Consider the following 16,153-nt stretch of genomic DNA (forward strand, 5'->3'; position numbering starts at 1 on the left):
TGGATATCAGAGCTCTCACTCCTCGCGACGGCCCTCCCCTGGCGGATCCCTTGAGAGAGGCCCTACTCTCTCAGGGACAGGGCACCATCTGGCACCCTCGCCCTGATCTTTGGAACCTCCAGTGGTCCTTAGACGCGAGGAAGAGTTAGGTAACCTACCGACTGCGGTTGTTAATACCATCACTCAGGCTAGAGCCCCCTCCACGAGGCGCGCCTACGCCCTGAAGTGGAGTCTATTCATTGAATGGTGCGTCTCTCGCAGAGAAGACCCCCGAAACTGCCAGATTAGTGTTGTGCTCTCTTTCCTTCAAGAGAAGTTGGACAGCAGATTGTCGCCCTCCACTCTCAAGGTTTACGTGGCCGCCATCTCCGCTTATCATAACGCTGTAGCTGGCGGCACCGTGGGAAAGCATAACCTCATCATCCGGTTCCTTAGGGGTGCTAGGCGAATTAATCCATCTCGCCCCCCTCTCATGCCCTCTTGGGATCTCGCCCTCGTTCTCACAAGTTTGCGAGCCAATCCCTTTGAGCCTCTCGAATCAGTATCTCTAAGATTTCTGTCCCTGAAGACAGCTCTGCTTGTTGCGTTGGCCTCCATCAAGAGGGTCGGGGACTTGGAGGCATTTTCGGTCAGTGACTCGTGCCTGGAATTCGGGCCGGATTACTCTCACGTCATTCTGAGACCCCGCCCGGGTTATGTGCCCAAGGTTCCTACCACCCCCTTTAGAGATCAGGTAGTGAACCTGCAAGCGCTGCCCCTGGAGGAGGCAGACCCAGCCCTTTCTTTACTTTGTCCAGTTCGCGCTCTGCGCATTTATGTGGACCGTACTCAGAATTTTAGATCATCTGAGCAGCTCTTTGTCTGTTATGGCGGTCGGCAGCAGGGAAGTGCCGTATCGAAACAAAGATTATCCCACTGGATTGTGGATGCCATTTTACTCGCTTATTCGAGTCGAGGTCAGCCGTGTCCCCCGGGAGTGCGTGCACACTCCACTCGGAGCGTTGCATCCTCTTGGGCGCGTGCACGCGGCGCCTCTCTAACAGACATCTGTAGAGCTGCGGGCTGGGCGACACCCAACACATTTGCAAGGTTTTACAATCTGCGAGTGGAGCCGGTTTCCTCAAGGGTATTAGGTAACCCTTTGGTGATTGAGGAAACAACTCGGTAGGGTGTTGAGACACGCTTGCTGCACCATTTTTCCCTAACACGGAGATACGTGCGCCCTTTTATCTGTCAGTAAAGTTCCCCGTCAGGTGAGCCCTGCAGATTCCTCCGTGGCCCCCAGCACTGACTCAGCGGAGGAGTCACTGGCTGGCCCACTACGTTGTAGGTCTGCCCGCTGGTCAGCCCACGTTTTGGGTATAGGTGCATGCTATGCGTGATCCCCACTAGGCGATCCCATATGCTTATTCCGCCACGGTTAAAGTCCCCCCCTGGGCGGACCCGTGTCTTCCCTTTCCGCTAAAAACTCTTTTGCTATGCGTACTCCCCCCTTAGGGCTAGTCCATAGGTAATCCTGCCATCTATCCCCCCTTGGGTAACGGATGGCCTCCGCAGCGTCCTCCCTATCGGGATTGCACGCTTCCCAACGTACTGTCGTATTTTCCTAGAATTATCTAGATGCTCACGACGTTCCAAAAAATATATCTAAATCCGTAAGACTTCTGTTGAAGTAGGATAAATTAGGGCCAGGGTCACGTTGGAGGACCGCGCCTCCCGTGAAGTGGGTGCGTCACGCTTGCTTGACTATCCCCTCATCGGGGGCGTTGGTAAGGTGCAGTCATTGTGGCGCTTTCCATACTTCTCCCATTCGTGGATTCAATCAATCCACTCTATGGCACTGAAGTTCCCCAACCGAAGGGGAACGTTCGAGGTTACAGAAGTAACCCTTCGTTCCCCGAGGAGAATTTGAATGTACACACTCATCAAACTTCCTAGTGGAGCGCTGGGTAAATGATGAAGTCATATACTGAAGCACTCTCACTCAGGAATGAAAACAACGCTAGAAGACAGCATAACATGAGCATGATGTGAAGTCATTAGCATGTTAGCAACCACAATCTTTAAATCAGTCACAAATATATAGGGATGCATGTTTCCTAGATGCATATAAGCAGAGTACATGCGCATGAGTGTGTATATGTGAGGCATGATTTAAAACCAGATAGTTTAGAGATGTTTACATATGTTTTAATTTGTTGTTTTATATTCATGTGTGTTTGTTTCTGTGTGTGTGTGTTCAGTTGTGAGAGAGCTGAGCAGATCAGTCGTGTGTCCCTTCAGACTTACACATCCTCCAGTCAGATTCACTTCAGTCTTCATGAAGATCTTCAGAGAGTGAAAGAGCAGCACAGATTCATCATGAAGATCAAGTACGAGAGCTTATTTGAGGGAGTGAAACTCCAGCAGAATCAAACCCTCCTGAACAGCATTTACACACAGCTGTACATCATAGAGGGAGAGAGTGAAGGAGTGAATGAAGAACATGAGGTGCTGCAGATGGAGAAGAGATACAAGACTCTCCAAGACACTCCAATCAACTGCAATGACATCTTTAACCCTTCAGCTGAAGCAGGAGATGAGGAGAAGAGCAGAGAGGAGAAAGAGCAGATCAAGACTGTTCTCACTAAAGGCATCGCTGGAATTGGAAAAACCGTCTCTGTGCAGAAGTTCATTCTGGACTGGGCCGAGGGAAAAGCCAATCAGGATGTAGATTTCATCTTTGTGCTTCCATTTCGAGAGCTGAACTTGATTAAAGATCATCAGTACAGTCTTCACACACTTCTGCTGGACTTTCATCCTGAACTTCAGCATCTGGACTCACAGATTTATGAGGAGTGTAAAGTCGTGTTCATCTTTGATGGTCTGGATGAAAGCAGAATCACACTGATGTTCTCAGACTGTCAGAAAGTTTCTGATGTGACTGAAGCTTCATCAGTGAGTGTGTTGATGTCAAACCTCATGAAAGGAGATCTGCTTCCCTCCGCTCTCATCTGGATCACCAGCAGACCAGCAGCAGCCAATCAGATCCCCTCAAAACACATCAGCCTCGTGACGGAGATTCAGGGCTTCAATGACCCTCAGAAGGAGGAATATTTCAGGAAGAGAATCAGAGATGAAGATCAAGCCAGCAGAATCATTTCCCACATCAGAAGAGCAAGAAGCCTCCACATCATGTGCCACATACCCGTCTTCTGCTGGATCTCAGCCACTGTGCTTCAAACCATCCTGAAAGAAGATCTGAGTGCAGAAATCCCTCAAACTCTGACTGAGATGTACATCCACTTCCTCCTCATTCAGACACACATGAGGAAGCAGAAGTATGAAGAGAGACATCCAGAGAAACTCCTGCAGTCCAACAGAGATGTGATTGTGAAACTTGCTGAACTGGCTTTCAATCAGCTGATGAAGGGCAATGTGATGTTCTACGAGGAGGACCTGATTGAGAGCGGGATAGACGTCGCTGACGCCTCAGTGTATTCTGGGATCTGCACTGAGATCTTCAGAGAGGAATCTGTGATTTATCAGAGGAAGGTTTACAGCTTTGTTCATCTGAGCTTTCAGGAGTGTTTTGCAGCACTGTATGTGTTTTACTGCTATTTACACAACAACACTGTGGTGATGAAGATGTTCCTGACAAGGAAACACAGAACTCAGAGTAAGAAAGTTCCTCTGGATGTGTTTCTGAAAGGAGTGATGAATAAAGCCTTGAGGAGTAAAACTGGACACCTGGATCTGTTCCTGCGATTTCTTCATGGCGTCTCACTGGAGTCCAATCAGAGACTCTTACAGGATCTGCTGAAACACACAGAGAACGACCCAGAGATCATCAAGAAAATAATCCACAACCTCAAACGAGGACAGAAAAACAACGTCAGTCCAGAAAGATGGATGAATCTCTCACACTGCTTGATTGAGATGAAGGATAATTCTCTTGTTGAAAAAATGCAGGAATATTTAAACTCTAAATCAAATGACAAAAATCTGACTCTTGCTCAGTGTTCAACTCTGGCAAACATTATCCTGATGTTAAACGAAGTGCTGGATGAGTTAGACCTTAATAAGTACAAGTTTAAATCTAAAGAGGGCAGATGGAGGCTGTTACCCGCTGTGAGGAACTGTAGAAAAGCTCTGTGAGTGTGATAACACATAATTTGTCAGGAGTTTTGATAAATAATGAATATTATGCTGATTTGTCTCCTTAATCAAAGATTACTCCAATCACTGTTAATATATATATATATATACATTGCTCTGTTTTTTTTCAGATTGTCAGGCTGTAATCTCACTGATCAGTACTGTGAAGTTGTGTCTTCAGCTCTACAATCATCAAACTCCCCCTTGAGAGAGCTGGACCTGAGTAACAATGAGCTGCAGGATTCAGGAGTGAAGCTGATCTGTGCTGGACTGAAGAGCCCAAACTGTCAACTCAACACACTGAGGTTTGACCACCTTTACTGTAACATTTAGTCACTAGCATGGCCTTTTGTGGTAAAATGTGATCTGCAAAGTTGTGCTGGATGCCTTCATTTAATACCCTAATTAGATAAAGAAACCATGATCCTCTCTTCAATATATTGCTTAGTTATAGTTTTGTTTAGGACCATGTTTTGTAATGTCTTTCAATAAATAATTACATTCATACTTTACCACAGGGAGTCTTGATGGGTTCTGCAAATGAAGCCAATGTCCACTTCAGAAAGAAAATTAATTAAATACACTTTTATTAATAAAGTAAATCCAGTGAAAACAAAGAATAAAACAAAAACAAGAACAAAGCAAAATCCTTTATTTCATTCTCTGTTGAGAGTAAAGGGCCTAAGACAGTATATGGAAATCTGTTTAAATGTGCTGCTGGTCTGTCTGTTCCAGCCTTTTATACAGTATTCAAGCTCTTGAATACAGCTGTGCTTTAAATGTTTTAAGTTTTTAATGTTTGATATACTCGAGTACGTCTCAAAAATTTTGATACTGAGAAGAAATTTCTTTTGGTTCTCTAGAGCTGAGTAATTACTCTCTATTGTGATGCACTTGATTAATAAACACAGCAAAGAGTTTATTCTATTATATCAGTATTTGGGCAGTCTTATTGGGGGATTTTCCTCCAAGGCCATAGCTCCTAACTGGCAAAGAAGACAACTCTCCCAGGCTTCTTCCAGCTTTCAGTTGTAATAGTTGGTTAGACGTGTCATCTGGACCATTTCTTCCTTTATATCAGCAGAAAACTGACCCACTTCAGTACATCGTCCTTGACCTCTTTGAGTTCTCTGTTGAAGACATCTCTGACACTTCTTACATTTTTTTCTCATTCCTTTGAGCTGTTTCAGCAATCATACGAATATTAGCATATGTAGGTGATGATTTGTATGAAAATTAATGTCATTTAAATCCACAAAGTACACCAGCACCCTACAGTAGCATGGCATTTAACCAGAGTCCTCTGTTTTTACAGATTGAAAGGCTGTAGTCTTACTGATAAGTGCCGTACATTCATGGCTTCAGCTCTACAATCATCAAACTCCCCCCTGAGAGAGCTGGACCTGAGTAACAATAAACTGCAGGATTCAGGAGTGAAGCTGATCTGTGCTGGACTGAAGAGCCCAAACTGTCAACTCAACACACTGAGGTTTGACCACCTTTAATATAACATTTAGTCACTAACATGACCTTTTGTGGTAAAATTTTATCTGGTAAGTACTCCAGCACCCTAGCATGTCATATAACCGGAGTCCTCTCTCTTTTCAGATTGTCAGGCTGTAATCTCACTGATCAGTGCTGTGGAGCTCTGTCTTCTGCTCTACAGTCATCAAACTCCCCCCTGAGAGAGCTGGACCTGAGTAACAATGACCTGCAGGATTCAGGAGTGAAGCTGATCTGTGCTGGACTGAAGAGTCTAAACTGTCAACTCAACACACTTAGGTTTGACCACTTTTACTATAAAATTGACTTACTAGCATGGCCTTTGGTTGTAACATTTAATATGGTAAGTACAGCAGCACCCTAGCATGGCACTTAGTCAAAGTGCTCTGGTTTTTTTTTTCAGGTTGTCAGGCTGTAATCTCACTGATCAGTGCTGTGAAGTTGTGTCTTCAGCTCTACAATCATCGAACTCCTCTTTGAGAGAGCTGGACCTGAGTCACAATGACCTGCAGGATTCAGGAGTGAAGCTGATCTGTGCTGGACTGAAGTGCCCAAACTGTCAACTCAACACACTGAGGTTTGTGCTTCACTAATTCTGTATATTAAATATTAATTTAATTTGACTATAGAAATATTTTTCATAACTATGAATATCAAATACATTAAGTCGTTTATAAACAAGTTTCAGTATATCCAAATATCTTTTAGAATCTGCAAAATGGCAGCAATATTAACCAAATAGATTATCATTTGATATAGTTTTTGTGTGCAGTTCAGCTGCTTTAATATGGTTTGCAAGAAAAAATAATGACTTAATAATAATAATAATACTTTTATTATTATTATTAATAATAATATTACTTATTTGAAATGTTATTTAATTATATATTTGCTCTTTTTAAAACAAACCTGCACTTTCTCATAAATCGTTTGTTAAATCTGTGAATTTTACACTTTGAGTATTGAGGGAAAGGTACGTTTATTTCTATAGCACATTTCATACACAATGCTAATTCAAAGTGCTTTACATAAACAAGAATAAAGAAACATAAATTACAAGTATTAGAAAAACAAAAACAACAAAGAATATAACTGATTAAAAAGAGTTAAAATGGGTTTTAAAGAAATGAAAAAGAAAAGAGACATAATAGTGTGATCTGTGGGATGCAGCACAGTGCTCATTCAGTAAAGGCTCAGTTAAACAGATGTGTGTTCAGTCTTGATGTGAATGTGCCTAATGTTGGAGCACATCTGATCAATTCTGGAAGCTGATTCCAGCAGTGGGGTTGCAGTAGCTGAAGGAGGATTCACCCTACCTTGACTGAACTCATAGAATTTCTCATTTATCTGATCTGAGTGATCTGTTTATATTCAGTGAGCATATCTGTAATGTATCGAGGTCCTACATTAACATCACAGTTCACTGCCTTGATGCTTTAACTCATATTCACTAGACTCAATCTAAAGCATCTCTTAACATAAAGCACACTAACATGAGCTCCTGCTGTTGTTGTAGATTATCCGGCTGTATGGTGACAGAGGAAGGTTGTGCGGCTCTGGCTTCAGCTCTGAGCTCAAACCCGTCACACCTGAGAGAGCTGGATCTGAGCTACAATCACCCAGGAGAAGCAGGACTCAAACTGCTCTCTGACCAACTCCAACACCTCCACAAACTCAAGTAAGTGGTAAATCACCCTGTCTGCTGTGATCGCTCATGTGGCTTTCAAGAAGCAGCTCTGAATATCTCTGAACATTTCACACTTGATGCTGCATTTCTGGATGGCAGTCTGGCAGCACTGTGAGAATTCTCTGAATGTTATTTCAGTTGAGCTTTATTTATTTATTTATTTATTTTATTTTGTTTTATTTTTTTTAACTCTGAACACACTCGTATCTGATCTACTGAAGAAAACTCAAACCGAGCCCGCAAGACACTCCTCTATTGGAAGTAACGAATTTATGTGTGCAAAAGACGGGATTTGTGAACAGCTCTTAGTTAATAATAAAAGCTCAGCCATAGTCAGAATCAGCCTTTAATCCAGTGTGTGTGTATTAACCCCGACTTCAAACTAGCGCACAGTTGTGGTGTTGAGAAGCCTTTAGATTTATTAAACGTGATGAATTAAAGTGTGGATAATAGTGAAACCAGTTAATCCTTGCATCCCTGATATTGAGAAGTGCATCTCATACGATATGTGAACGACCCCTTGAGCTTTATTTTATTCCTTGAAAAATAACATCGACTGCAGCTTTCTGTTGAACACCACACTTACCAAAAGGATACCATTTGGCAGTGGAGACACACGTCTGATAAAGTTGACTTGTACCTTACTGAACTGAACCATACCACTCAGAGGAAACAAGCCTGTAGAGTTGTATTTTCAATTGGTAATGTTGTATATTGAGTTAGTAACAAATTGATTGTTCAGTTACGACGCACTCTAGTGGTGTGTGTGTGTATGTGGTTGTTGCAATAGTGAAGTAAAGACGTGTTCAGAGCAGCTCCGGTGTGATTGTCGTAATTACTGTTATGTAAGTGTACAAACATAACAGAACTGGCGACGAGGATTGTAAAGACCCAGTTGTGCAGCAAGTTTCATCATCAGGCTCAACGTGCAGTGGGTAATGTACAGTATATACATATATTAACGAACCGAAAGGGAAGACGAAACAGAAATGGCTGCGTGCATCGGACAAATGGATGCTTTTGAAAGCACGGTGGAAGACTGGGCAACATATGTGGAGAGAGTTGAGCAATATTGCTTAGCCAATGACATCGGGAACGAGAGAAAAGTTGCCGTTCTCTTGAGTGTAATGGGGGCAAAAACATACAACCTCTTACGCAGTTTATCAGCACCAGTTAAGCCAGCCGAGAAAACTTTCAAAGAGATTGTGGAAGTGCTGCAAACGCATTTAAATCCGAAACCATTGACGATCGCGGAGCGCTTTCGCTTCCATAAGCGAAATCAACACAAGACAGAGTCTGTATCGGAGTACATGGCCGAGCTCCGGAGACTCGCAGAGCACTGCCAATTCGGTGATGGTTTGTCTGACGCGCTCAGGGATAGGCTTGTTTGCAGCATTCACAGCGAGAGCACGCAAAAGAGACTCCTTACTGAAAGAGAGCTCACGTTGGCGCGAGCGCTTGAAATCGCCGTTTCTATGGAGACAGCCGCAAAAGATGCGCTGGAATTACAGAGAAAGGCGATCTCGGAATGTCACATAAACAAGTTCACGTCAAAGAAAAGTGAAAATTCATTGTGTTTCAGATGTGGGAAAAAGTCACATAGCCCTACTGAATGCTGGTTTAAAGAGAAGGAGTGCAGACAATGTCATCGCAAGGGACACATACAGAAAATGTGTAAAACAAAAGCAACTGAAAATAAAAGAAAGTTATAAGTCATTTGGAAAAAGACACACTAAGATGCATGAGCTGAACGAATCTGATACAGAAAACTCTGATGTGGCAAGCCTCTCATACATTGAACTACACGCCCTTAAAGAGACAGATCGCGAAATCATCTGGGTGAGTCCTATCATTGAGGGAGTAAAACTGAAAATGGAGCTTGATACAGGATCGGCACTGTCAATAATATCGTACAAGGATTACAAAGACCATTTTGAAAAGTTCAAACTAAAGCACACATCTGTAATACTCAAGACATATACAGGAGAGAAAATCTCACCCATGGGAAAACTGAAGGTGAGAGTAAAATGTGAAAAACAAAGGCGAGTCTTGAATCTTTATGTGCTGAAAAAGGGGGGAGTACCCTTATTTGGACGAGAATGGCTGAGGAGCATTCGGCTTAACTGGCAGTCCTTAAAAGCCATACAAGTTACCCCGGAAACAACACTTCAGCAAGACAAATTAGAGGAGGTGCTAGTGAAACATGCACAAGTTTTCCAAGATGGAATTGGAACTCTAAAACACATTAAAGCAAGGCTCAAGGTTGAAAGTGATGTGCAACCAAAATTTCACAAAGCACGCCCTGTACCATATTCAGTACGCCCAAAAGTGGAGGCGGAGCTAAAGCGACTAGAAGACCAAGGAATCCTGTCTAAGGTAAACTGGACTGACTGGGCTACACCTATAGTCCCAATTGTCAAGAAGAGTGGTGATGTAAGAATTTGTGGCGACTTCAAAGTCACGATTAATCCAGTCTTACAGGCAGACCAGTACCCATTGCCTCTCATTGATGACATTTTTGCGTCACTGTCAGGTGGGCAGCGTTTTTCAAAAATTGATCTTGCCCAGGCGTATTTGCAGATGGAGATGGAAGAATCGTCTAAAAAGTACCTGACAATAAATACGCATAAGGGTCTCTTTCGCTACAACAGACTTGTATTTGGGGTCTCGTCAGCACCAGCTGTGTGGCAAAGAGCCATGGATCAAGTCTTGCAGGGTGTCGCTGGCACACAGTGCTATTTAGATGACATTATAGTGACGGGCCATGACGATAAAACCCATCTGGCAAACTTGAATGCTGTGCTGGAAAGACTGGCTGAGTATGGTCTGAGAGCAAATAGGAGCAAATGTGAATTTTTCAAAGATTCAATTGAATACTGTGGACACCGGATTGACAAGGCAGGCCTTCACAAGTCTCCAGACAAAATCAATGCCGTACTTAATGCACCAAGACCAGAGAATGTGAACCAGCTTCGTTCTTTTCTCGGACTGGTGAACTATTATCACAGATTTTTACCAAATCTCTCCACAGTTATACATCCATTAAATGCTTTGCTTCAAAAGACAAGTAAATGGGTGTGGTCAAAGGACTGTGACAAGGCGTTCAAGATGGCTAAGCAACTGATCACGTCAGAGACTGTGTTAACACATTATGACCCCAGTCTACCCCTGCGTGTTGCATGTGACGCTTCACCATACGGCATAGGTGCAGTTTTGTCTCACAAAATGACTGATGGATCTGAGCGGCCAATTGCATTTGCGTCTAGATCCTTGACTGTGTCAGAACGCAAATATGCACAGATTGATCGAGAAGGCTTAAGCTTAGTATGGGGAGTGAAGAAGTTTAATCAATATTTGTATGGAAAACACTTCACTCTGATCACAGATCATCAGCCATTAGTGGCCATTTTCAGCCCCAACAAATGTGTCCCAGTAATGGCTGCAGCACGCCTACAACGATGGGCGTTGTTTTTAGGTGGTCATGACTATTCGATTGAGTTCAAGGGCACTAAGCACCATGGAAACGCAGACGGACTGTCGCGCCTTCCTCATGAGAATGCAGATGAGAGGACAGATGAAACTGACATGTTTCACATTGTTCAAATGGAACCTTTACCAGTCACAAGTGCTCAAATTCAAAATGAGACTCGTCGAGACCCGGTACTGTCCAAGGTGTTTGAGCTGACCATGAAAGGATGGCCAGCTAAAGGGGATCCTCAACTGTTGGACTACTCAAATCGTCGTGAACAGCTTTCTGTAACACAAGGATGTGTCATGTGGGGTACTCGAGTGATAGTTCCACATAAGCTGCAAGCCAGAGTACTCACTGCCTTACATGAAGGACATTTAGGTGTTGTGAAAATGAAAAGCCTGGCCAGGAGCTATGTTTGGTGGCCAGGGCTAGATCGCCAAATTGAAGATCTTGCTAAGGCATGCTCTGGATGCCAGCAAATTCAGCGACAGCCAAAAGCAGCACCTTTACATGTGTGGGAATTTCCTACCAGCCCCTGGCAGCGAGTTCACATTGACTATGCAGGACCCATTTTTGACAAAATGCTTCTGGTGGTAGTGGATGCATATTCAAAATGGCCAGAGGTATTTTCCATCAAAAATGCAACATCTACGATGACTGTAGAACTGCTCCGCACATTGTTCTCCTGCACTGGCTTGCCAGAGCAGTTAGTCAGTGATAACGGTACGCAGTTTACTTCGGAGGAATTCCAGTCATTTGTCAAAAGCAATGGAATAAGGCACACAACATCTGTTCCTTACCATCCTGCTACGAACGGTTTAGCGGAACGCTTTGTTCAGTCCCTAAAACAGTCACTAAAGGCCATGGGAAAGGAAAAAGTGTCTCTACAAGAAAAGATTGCAAACTTCCTGCTGGCCTACAGAAATGCTGCACATGCGACTACAGGTCAATCTCCAGCCACACTTTTTATGGGCCGAAGTCTTCGTACGCGCTTAGACTTACTTAAGCCTGATCTACGCCGACATGTGCAAGCCAAACAGTGTCAGAAAAACACAAAGCAATCCGTACTCAGGACGTTACATGTTGGACAAAATGTACTGGCTAGAGACTACAGACAAACACATCAAAAGTGGCAACCAGGCAAGATATTGTCCAAGACTGGGCCCCTTACTTACACTGTACAAGTTGGTGCCAACATGGTTTGGCGCAGACACATTGACCAGCTTTTGGATGCAACCTTACAGGTTGATTCTTCTCAAAACGTAACAGAGAATGTGGAAACTACCCCATGCCCTGATGAGTATGCACTCATAACACCAGAGTTTCCCTCTACAGACACTGGTGTAACCGAATCAGAAACTGTTCAGGTGTCCAGTGCTCAGTCCTCATCTCAAAACGCAATGCCTCAAGCGAAACGTTATCCAGAGCGTGTTCACAAACCACCTGACAGACTAAACTTGTAGTTATTCATATATACATATGATAACTAGCTGAAATAACTGTTACAACTATTTGCATAGTTGAATAAGTTCTGCATTGTTGTGTTTGGAGTGCTTGTATTCTTACTGGTAAATATAATGTAACGCAGCTTGAAGGGATACATCAATGCTGGAGGGGAGGAATTGTTGTATATTGAGTTAGTAACAAATTGATTGTTCAGTTACGACGCACTCTAGTGGTGTGTGTGTGTATGTGGTTGTTGCAATAGTGAAGTAAAGACGTGTTCAGAGCAGCTCCGGTGTGATTGTCGTAATTACTGTTATGTAAGTGTACAAACATAACAGGTAACTAAAAAAATCCTTATACAAAAAACACAGCCATGAGTTAATATCAACCACGGCATAAACAGATGACACTTAATAAAGTAATAAATAATAATAGATAAATAGAATAAATAATAATAATAATAATCTTAATAAAGTTGTTTCACTCCAGAGAAATGTCAGTAAGAGTGAGCTGAGTGATATGACACGAGGCATAAATCTGCATTAAACACTACATGTGTCAAATATAGGGCCAAGCTACCACAGCTGATCAGCGGGAGAACGCTAGTCATAAGGGGAGGGTTGCACCAGCTGATCGGGAGTTCTTCTTAAACTGGAACATAAAGTCCACACTAGAGGTGTAGTATACTACTAGCTAGTGTGTAACTAAATCTGTTCTCACTTCGGTTGCACCACATCTTCTTAAAGCAATAAAGCATAGTTAGTAGGTCGTAAGCTCTCCGTAACGTCATGCATATGTAACGATTGTTGACCTCTGCGTTGTGTTGTACTGCAACAAAAAGTAATGAAACCCTCAAAAAGTGATTCTCAGCGTTTTCTTTTATTCTGAGAAACAAATCAAATTACATAACATCACATGTAACGGCAATATACTGCAGGCAAAACAGTAGCAGCATCAGCCATCGTCTGCTGAACTACTTTAACATTAACAAAACAAATATACTGCAGGCAAAACTGAAACAAACAAACGGACAGATGTAAAATAAACAACACTGTCACTTTAAGTGTGGTCCTGCGTCATTCTCTAATACAATGTGATGTTTTGTAAACAAATTTCGGGAGGAGCATGCGCAAAAGTTTCAGTATCGAATACGTCATTGACAATTATCCCATCATCAAATCAGTTCTTGAGCAACCCCTATATATACCAAAGCTGTCTTACCTGCAGCATCTCACGACTTTAGCATTGGCACATCCAATCGCTGTAGCCTTGTCCAAACAGCAAATTTCCATGAGGATGACACGACTCCTCTTGCAAACTCCAAGCCGACGTCCAGCGCATCAGCACTCGGCAGAATATATCAACAGAGTCCGCGGTCTTAACTTAGGCCCGCCACGCCGCCGCTCTTCCAGACACCGGCAACAAACCTGAGCCGCTTCCCAGTTGGAAACCACCAGCCCAGATCAAGCGAGTGCCAGGCCACCGCTCTACAGGCGAAGCGCCACCATCGGCTAATTCGCTATGACAGCGTGAGCACGTCTCCCCTATGGCCTCATCCACCCCCCACGCACGGAACATTTCCACTTAGTAGCGCCAGCAATGCCTGCTCTTGGCACGCCAAATTTAGGAATAACAAGCCTGTCCGCTCGTGAGTGTGACGTCACGCGAAGCGGCTTCCGGGTCCAAGCTCTCTATTCAACTGCATGGGGAGACTCATAAAATGGTAATTATAACGTTTACAAAGCGATTTATTACTTTCGAAAATCATGATCACAATATATATGTCTATGCCTCAAACATGACGCAAGTGATTAATTTTTTATAAATTGTTAAAATTTTTGGTATTTGTTACACAGCAAGCCCAAAAAAAAAAAAAAAAATGGTTGTGTACAACATGACTTTGTATAAAACTAACTTATTGTGTAATATGTTTAAAATTGATCATAAACAAATAATTTCTCAACTTACTGCATGGGGAGATTCATGAAATGTTAATTATAATGTTTACAAAGCGATTTATTACTTTTGAAATCACTATCACAATACATACGTCCACACAGAAAGTGTGCAGAAAGTGATTAATTTTTATAAATTGTTAAGTTTTTGGTATTTGTTATGCAGCAAGCCATGGTTGCGTACACTGATTGTGTATAAAATTAACTTTATTGTGTGATAAGAATTTAAAGTGATCATAAAAGATTAAATTTCTCAACTTAAATGAGTGGCGGCTTGGACCTGGAAACAGTATTACATGCGTCACCAACAGGTCACCACTTAACAAGCGGACTCTTCCTTCATGCCGCTTGCAGATTAACCAGGTTTGTTCAGGCCCTGATGCAAGTTCCAGCGTGAGGCCGCCTCCGCTGATGTCACCAACGCCGGCAGCCCCTCTTTCTTCTCTTTTCCTTCCACCTGTGATCCTAGGGCCATCAGTAGCGTGAGCACGCCTCCGCAATCGGCTCTAGCCCCCAACTTTCTTCAGGCCCCGACGCAAGTTCCAGCGTGAGGCTGCCTCCGCTGATGTCACTAGCGCCGGTAGCTTTCCTCTCTTCTCTTTTCCTTCCACCTGTGATCCTAGAGTCATCAGTAGCGCGAGCATGCCTCCGCAAACGGCTCTAGTCCCCAACTTTCTGTCAGGCCCCGACGTAAGTGCCAGCGTGAGGCTGCCTCCGCTGACGTCACTAACGCCGGCAACCCCTCTTCTCTTTTCCTTCCACCTGTGATCTTAGGGCCATCAGTAGCGCGAGCATGCCTCCGCAAACGGCTCTAGTCCCCAACTTTCTGTCTGGCCCCGACGTACGTGCCAGCGTGAGGCTGCCTCCGCTGTCATCACTAACGCCGGCAGCCCCTCCACTCTTCTCTTTCGCTTCCACCTGTGATCCTGGGCCACGTATAGACTATATTCCTTAGATTCATCGTCTAGGTACTTAACATGTATAAACTTAAATACGTTATTAACGTTTACATAGACAACACGCGTATATAAAATAAATTGCTTAATTAAATAAATTTGATAAGTAATTATGAACTAATAATAACACTAAGCGATAAGCAACTTCAGCTCAGAAATCATCCAGAATCCCATGACTAGCCTACCCCATCTATTTCACAGCAATTCAAGTCGCAATTGCACTAAATATAAACCATGGAACTCCATTCAAACTTTCGGCTACTACTCAATGCTCCTCGCACTACCTTAAGTTCCTCTAATACTATCAATTACGTTTTCCACAGAAATTAAACTGAAAGGGTGTCTCCTCGAGCTCAGAGCCCTCCCCCCGGACAGCACGCCAAATATGCTTTATACTTAAACAAATGCAAGTGTGAACACGTGAAGTGATGTTTTGTAAACAAATTTCGGGAGGAGCATGCGCAGAAGTTTCAGTATCGAATACGTCATTGACAATTATTCCATCATCAAATCAGTTCTTGAGCAACCCCTATATATACCAAAGCTGTCTTACCTGCAGCATCTCACGACTTTAGCATCCCTCCACCACCCCGTCACCTCACCTCTTGCATTGCATTCCCGGGGGGAGCGTTCTGGGGCCGGGCTAGATACTTCGCTCGAATCCCAACTCCTCTTTGTTTCCTGATAAGGGAATAACTCGAGTTGGGGTGTCTCCTCGAGCTCAGAGCCCATAAGAGCCCACAAAAATGCTGATTATCGGTGTAACTGTTCATGAATCTGCTGTATTAGTGGTAAAAATTACTCATGTAGTTATAGAGGTAAAGTTGGCTTTATATTCACACATTCGTTCAGTGACACTCCCTATTTCAGACATCCCAAGTCTCCCGGAAGTTGCGGGACTATCCCTCAAATGCATAGAGACTCCCGCATGCCCGCAAATGAATGATAATCTCGCGGAAATAGCGCGTCTTTCGCCCGGTCCTTGCGCACCCCTCTC

General features: G+C 43.4%; 1 protein-coding gene across 1 annotated transcript in view; it reads left to right on the forward strand.

The window, feature by feature from the left end:
* The window catches only part of LOC100334202 (uncharacterized), a 37,109-nt gene that overhangs the window by 15,859 nt on the left and 5,097 nt on the right, over nt 1–16,153 (forward strand). Inside the window, exons 7-12 of the mRNA XM_073945303.1 lie at nt 2,244–4,133; nt 4,269–4,442; nt 5,453–5,626; nt 5,746–5,919; nt 6,044–6,217; nt 7,157–7,318. Coding sequence (XP_073801404.1) covers nt 2,244–4,133; nt 4,269–4,442; nt 5,453–5,626; nt 5,746–5,919; nt 6,044–6,217; nt 7,157–7,318 — 2,748 coding nt within the window. The remainder of the gene's footprint in view (nt 1–2,243; nt 4,134–4,268; nt 4,443–5,452; nt 5,627–5,745; nt 5,920–6,043; nt 6,218–7,156; nt 7,319–16,153) is intronic.

The sequence above is a fragment of the Danio rerio genome, chromosome 3 (assembly GCF_049306965.1).
Source record: "Danio rerio strain Tuebingen ecotype United States chromosome 3, GRCz12tu, whole genome shotgun sequence".
Taxonomy (NCBI): Eukaryota; Metazoa; Chordata; class Actinopteri; order Cypriniformes; family Danionidae; genus Danio; species Danio rerio.